General features: G+C 34.0%; 1 protein-coding gene across 1 annotated transcript in view; it reads right to left on the reverse strand.

The window, feature by feature from the left end:
• Positions 1-7505, reverse strand: part of LOC106472947 (tetraspanin-7-like) — a 35451-nt gene that overhangs the window by 14980 nt on the left and 12966 nt on the right. The window contains exon 5 of the mRNA XM_013933620.2: positions 5625-5771. Coding sequence (XP_013789074.1) covers positions 5625-5771 — 147 coding nt within the window. The remainder of the gene's footprint in view (positions 1-5624; positions 5772-7505) is intronic.

Genomic DNA, 7505 nt, shown 5'->3' on the forward strand with positions numbered 1-7505 from the left:
TAAAAAATAAAGTTATTTACTAAAATCTGTTATATTTGCTAATTATGTTTTGTAAGTACACTATTTTAGCTCTCTCTCTCTCTCTCTTGCAATAAAACGAAATTACAAAATTTCTTTGCTAAATATGTCTCCGTATTATGTGTGTGTATGTACACTTACATATTCTTAAGATACGTATAAATAGAAACAATAATGAAAATAATCATGGAAGAGGTGAGGATATAAAAAGCAAGTACTACAGGAATGCCACCCCCTTTACTATGTGAAAATGAATTGCACCAGAATACAGTTATGTGTTGGTAGTTTATCCTTAACTATCAAAATAATCAGGAAGTATAAAGCCTATAAAAGCAGAAGCAATAATTCTCTGCCAAATAGTAGTAGAGTATTTCTAGTCTTGACTCCCAGGACTGAAATGCTGCATGGAAAACATGTGTAAATAAAAGTTTATATTGATCAAGGGTCCACCAAGTAAAACAATTGTGGCAAGACTGACTCCATGTTGCTGTATACAAGGCTTTGCTAACAAGATATGATTAAAATAGAAAACTGAAACTTTATAAATGTTGTTAAGTATCTCAGGACATGTTTTTATGATATAGATGATGGTCAATTTCAGATCTTGCCAATTACTTTGCTGTAAGTGTGGGTGTTAATGTTACCTTGAGAACAGTAAGATGCACATCAGCATGAAGTTGTCTCAGTGAACTTGTAGTGCTTGAAAACCACTGCTGAGAAGAGGTAACCAAACCAAATGGTTGAAATTGGCATACCACCACAAACAGTGGAATGAGAAAGGCTAGAGGTGTGAGCTATTTACAAATAATCCAAGTGTAAATTGCTTGGCAACAATTAATGACAGCTTGTTTAACAACAAAGAGAGAAAAACGGTATCACTGACAATGTACATCTTCTGTATAGCATGGTAGAGATCAGTACAAATTTAGGGATGCATTTCAGCAAAGTGTATTTGTGATTTATACAAAACTGAATTGTTGAATAAATGGAAATAGTACTGGATGATTGCGTCAATATTCCACAATAATACATAAAAAACAAGGTGTGCTGTTCAGTGTAAAACAAAGGATCCTCATACAAAATGCTAATGCATTGTACAACTTATTTGCTTTTATTTAGTATTTTTTTTGTGATGTTTTGAACCATAAATAAAGCATCTAGTCACCATTACTCATAATAGAGGAAGGAAGTACTATTTATTAAGAAGTATTTTACCGGGTAGTTAGAAATTTAATTAAATAGTTATCATCATCATCATACACACATGTGAAATGTTTTTCAATATATCTGTATAAGAAGCTTTTAACCATAAAACCTTTCCACAATAATGTTTTGCATGCAGTATAGAATAACTAAAAATATGATTACCAGGGTAAAGTATTTAAAATGGATATACATGCAGTATGAACACAAATAAAACCTCAATATAGTACCTTACATAAATGAATTATTCACACAGGTGTGTGTGTGTGCCGAGACATACACATTTCTTAGTTTTCACACTCATTTTATGAAACAAGCCTTACTTCTTTACTTTTTAATGTATTACATCCCACTCAAATAAATTATCTTGCTATACAAGGTATATAATGTATTAATATACTTTAGATAGATTACTCCCCTTGAACACTGTGCATATCAAAAGCTCATTCTTGACAAAGACACACTGAAAGTTGGAGAATAGGATGAGCAGTTCTATCTAAAGATGAGTATACTTGAAATATATTTTCAGATAAGGAAAAAATTACCTTCAGAAAAGCTTATCTCTCTACAGATCAAATAGCTAGGATCCCATATTGAGAAGAACGTGTAGATAAAGAAATTTTAAAGATGAACTCCTTTCTGAGAATACAGTGACAGAAAAAAAAAACTCATGGAGTGTGTCACCCAGTGGTGAGAGGGCCTAGTGGAGCATCACTTGGTAGGAAACCACATCCATCTCATGCATGGAATACTCCTTATCCAATATAAGTGGTGGTGCAAAAAGGTACAGTCAAAAGAACCTCCTTTGTGGCACTAAAGCATCACAAAGGTGGACATAATGTAAAGGCTGTTCAACTGGCCTGTATATTTCAGAGGATTGGAAGACTACATGCATAATAAAGCTGGGACAAAAGTCAACTGTACAGTATGTTAAAAATACTTATGGGAACTACCTTCCAGAATAAGCAGGTGTAGAGATGAATCATCACAGGTCTGCCTCCTAAGGAGAATTCAAGACCTATCCAGCTGGTCATGACTACCAGGAATGGTCCAGTTCTTAATGTAGGAGAGTGGCTTGTACTACACTATCAAATAAACACCCCCTGCCCTACTTCTGATTGAGGGGTGTATCCATTCAGTATCATGTCAGTGGGTTTACACCAACCAAAAGAGGAACTTTTTATATCAACCTTCCCAGTGGCTTAGTACTGTGGAAGAAAGGGTACCTCTATTTCACTAGGATATAACAGGAGGGAAGAATTCACATAGGGGAGAATATCAGTGTGTGGACTATAACCCTCCCAAGGCTTTGGAAGAAAGGATTGGTCTGGGGATAAAATCAACATGTCCCTATGGTAAAGAGTGCAAGGTGTATCCAGACACAATTATCAGAGTGACATCACCCAAAAGGAAGAAGAAAAAATGTCTTAAAAGAATTATGGTACAGGGAACAGATGGCCAAATGTTTGACTGGAGGACATTTAAAAGCCCTAAGAACTCAACAGATTCCACTCCAGTAAAGGAACCAAATGAAGAGGACAACTGATTAAAAAGGCTCTAAGAGACAGTACGAACATAAGAAAGAAAACGAGAATGGCCAAGGAAAAGATAAACAGTAATTAAACAGATAAAAAAATAAGGTTAGATGAGGCATTAGGACAACCTGAGGGGAAGAAGGTTGTGGCAAATGGACCAGCATTGATAAATCATCCATTTGCAGTGATAAATTGCAAGGGTTGATGGCCAACCAAGCAATCAAGGGAACAGGCTATTCTGCTTAAAAAAACCTGCCTATCTTGCAAGGGACAGGACAAAAGTCACATAAAAGTGTTGAGCATCAGATAAAAAGAAGGAAGAGATAAAGGCCACAGGTACACCAAAGATAAATTGCAAGGGTTGATGGCCAACCAAGCAATCAAGGGAACAGGCTATTCTGCTTAAAAAAACCTGCCTATCTTGCAAGGGACAGGACAAAAGTCACATAAAAGTGTTGAGCATGAGATAAAAAGAAGGAAGAGATAAAGGCTACAGGTACACCAAAGAAGCTAAACTCACAAACGAGTCATTTCAAAATGGCAATTGGAATAATCTGGCAAGAGGTGCTGTAAATTAAAGACAGCTTCCTCCTAAGAAGTTAATAAAGAAGATAGGCATACAAAAAGTAGTGGGCCAATCCAGGCTCAGAAGGAATATTATTAGGTCCATGGAGTGTGGGACTGGTGATCAAAAAAGTGGCAGTTTGGTGTAAAGGAGTTCCAAATGCACCAAAAAGAGGACTCTCAAAATGGGAATAAATCCATAGAAATTCCAAATGTATAGACCACTCTGTTGGACGGAGTTGATAAGGGTGAGACAACCAATCTGCCAACAAGTTAAAAATTCTCAGAATGTGGAAGGCCTAACAACCAGATGTTGTCGCCATGAGCAGAGGTCCAAAAAGCAAGTACCTCCCTGTTAGTTGATGTAAGAAATGACAGTGAATTCTGATTGAGAAATTAGCACACAGAATCACATACAAAAGTTGTAATGGTTTTCAAACGAGACCCAAAACTCAAGTGCTTTTGAATAGTTATAAATATTCTCCTGAAGAAGAATAGTGAACTATTCAAAAACACTCAAGTTTTGGGTCTCATTTGAAAACGACAGTGAAATTATTGAAACACGATAAAACAGGATGTTCAGACAATTGTAACTTACTTGACAGAACCCACTGAAGGGGGCACAAAAGGACATGAGAAATGATGACAGAGAACCTCATGCAATGGAAGAAAAGGTGACATGAGAACCTTAAAAACCAGAAGCTCTATATTTCATAAATGTAAATGATAATGATTGAGCCCACTTTGGAAACAAGATGATAAAGACTCCCAATTGAATCATATAGAAAATGGGAGTCAACAATGACTTAGGGAGTCTGACCACTCAAGGAATCCAAATAACCATACTCGAAGGAGAAGGGAAGTTGTAGCAGATGATGACTCCAAGGACAGGGCTAGATGCCAAATGTCCAATTAGTATTAGAAATGCAGACCCAAAGAGTGAACTCTCCATGTAAAAGCCCTTAGAACTTAGCTGAAAACATAGGTGCGAGTGCTGACAGACAAAAAAGCTCCCGAGAGAAAACCTGCATAACCCAAGGGTTTTCTGCAAAGCAAGTCCACAGGTGGACAAAGCATAAGATCCAAGCTCTCAAATCTGAGGGATGGTTCCAGAAACAACTAATTACTGAAGCCCATGATGGCTGGATTTTCAGAGGGGAACATCATGATAAGTCCACAAGATGAGGAACTTCTATGAAAAAAGTCTGCATGATGGGAAAATATCAGGTGGATTTTTCCTAGATAAAACTGAGGGAGTCTACTCCAGAAGATAAGGCATCCTGATGAAACAAATCCCACACACAAAGAAAGTGAAATGGACAATAGGTGAAAAATAAAATGTAGCAGCATGAGGAACAGATTAGTGTGACCTTCCCAAATAAAGCTGTTGGTGTATAGATGTAGTCTTAGAAGGAAAGGGTAAAGAGGACAAGTGAGATTAAATATCAAAACACTGGATTAATGGGGATGTAAAATGTTTTTGTCAAAAAAACTATATCACAGATTCAAGAAAATGTGTCCCAAAAATCTCAGTTTCATTACGAAAATAAATCAAATTACTGTAAAAAGATTAGTTCATATTAGAAGCTCTAACTGAAATCAATTTAAAAAAATGTTGCCTTTCTCAAAATCAAGAAAGATAAAACTGAATTTTAACAAAAGTTTAAAATAAGGAGCATAAAAATTCCATAATTCTTAATGAAAAAAGAATGCAATGCCAAGGAAGAGAGTGAGCTTTAGGTAAACAAAAAGTGTTGAAAGGGAGTACTGCACATGGAGAATGTGTTGCCCTTCTACTGGTCGAGGGGTACAGTCTAACAATGATTGCAGTACAAACTAGCACACAGTACACATTATTACGTGTAAGGTGGGAGTCTTGTTAAAAACCCTTGGCATAAGAGTAAGAACATTTTTCATCAGTAGCACAAGTTATTAGCTATCTGTTCTATAGAGGGGAGTGGTTTCTCATTATTTAAAATTAGAAAATCAAATTCTTACAAAATATAAAATATCACAACTAACTAAACTTTTTAAGACAAGCAAATTAACATTGTAATAAAAAAAATTATAAACAATACATGAATGATGATAATCTACTACAGTAAAGTATGAGATTAAGTTAAAAAATTAATATTTCAGGAAGTTTTAATACAAGTTTATTTGTTTTCACATTTATATACCTCAAGTATAACGTTCCTAAAATTAACTATTAATCCAACTTTTACAAAATAAAGTTTTAATATAAACATGCTTAAAATGAAGGATGGAATACATGGTCGAAATTAACATTGTAAACCAACATACCTGCTGAAAGATGTCTGTAACAACAGTCAAAGGCTTGTTCTTACAGTTCTTTTCAGTCTTACAACAGCTGACTGGAACAGACCGAGTCTTCCCTGACCAGCTAGTTTCAAACCAGTCAGTGTAGTTATCCACACCACAGCAATGAAACTAACAATAAAACAATATTCAGATAAAATAAGCTGAAAAGGAACAGAATAAACACATGATTAATAAGGAAAATGTAAAACTACAAAAATTTTCACCACAAAACACTGTGTATGTTTTGAACTCCCATTGCCATGGCCAGATATTTATACTCCTATAGACTAGCATTGTAGCTATAGAATGGCACCACTGTTGTCCCCTATCACTGATGTCGCAAGTTTTTGAGGGTGGCTTAGATATGACATGCTTAGAATTATGTTGTGGGTTTCCAAATATTTTCATCAAGACAAAGTTGGTTTTGAAGAGGAATAAATTACAAATACTAAAAACTGAAAATTAAAAGTATTGTTTTATGATAGTGCATGATATAAAATAAACTATCAGCTTTTATAAAGTAATATAAATATTGCAGATGTTTTAGTTAGAAGTCTTACAGGCTAACTTGTCTAATGAAATAAAAGAATCAGAAAATAATGTATTTGAACAGGGAATAAATTCTGAAACAAGTTCATAAACACATCTACATTATTATCATCATTATTACCATACAAGAGAGAAGGGAAAATAAAAGTGAAATATCATCAAAAACACATGAAACATACTTAACCCTTCAACTGCAGAAGTTAAAAATGATGTTAGCATGAACTACTATTTCATGAATTTATGTCAATAAGTTTGGTATCAAACTGTAGATTATAATTTAAATTTTAGTATTATACATTACTACATTTTTTGATTTAAAAGTAAGTATTAAAATCACAGTTAAACATTGATTTTTGTGTGTCACGTGGTATGTTGAATGCAGCACTGGTTCAAATTAGATGTTTGTGAAGTCAAAATACTAAGTCTATAGTTTCATACGAAATAGAAACTAAAATTACAGATATTGACAAGCTAGAATATAAAATAAGAAGGCTTTATCTTTTCTATTTGCTAAGATATTGCTCACGTAATAAATCAAACACATTAGCACCCTGCTCACCTCTTTCTATTTTTGGAAACGCTCCCTTATATACACTTCCTTCTATAAATGACATGAATAACCAAACGGAAGCTCAGAATGTCCCCCTAGTGGTTTTCTCAGTCTTTCTAATGCACCTAGCACCATTTCTTTCTTTTGAACCAAGATTTCAATGAAGTAGGCTGTGTCTTTAGTCTGCTCAAAACTTCAGATTTTTTTACACCCAAATAAAGCTTAGTTACTAAGTTTACTAAGTTTGATAAATTATAGTAGAATTCTGTGGTATTGATGTAGTAATTTATGATTTTTTTATTATTCAAATGTATATATATAAAACCTAAAAAAATATTTCGTTTCATATCCTCCATGTCAAAATTTTTAAAGGCTTAGCAACCTACGTCAAGCAGCAACAAGTACAAAGGTCGTAACTAGAAGAGATAATTGTTTGCTTTACTTCTTTATTTACTGTTCTATGTTTTAAGAAAAAAATGTTTAAGAACTTATTTAAAAATAGCAATAGTCTATATACATATATAATGTATGATAATTGAAATGTGACTGTATTTTATAAAATACTAGTCTACTAAAACACAGCCAAGACAAGTTACTTTGTAAAGACCAGTTTTATATTCTTGGATGTGGTAAAATGAATGCATGTCCACTGCATCATTGTAACTTCTGTAATGTTAGCCCGGCATAGTTGAAAGATCAATATAATAAAAATAAATATATGTAGATGTATCATGTTATAAGATTAAAACTATTTAAAGTAAACA

Source organism: Limulus polyphemus, unplaced genomic scaffold (genome assembly GCF_000517525.1).
Source record: "Limulus polyphemus unplaced genomic scaffold, Limulus_polyphemus-2.1.2 Scaffold125, whole genome shotgun sequence".
NCBI classification, from domain to species: domain Eukaryota; kingdom Metazoa; phylum Arthropoda; class Merostomata; order Xiphosura; family Limulidae; genus Limulus; species Limulus polyphemus.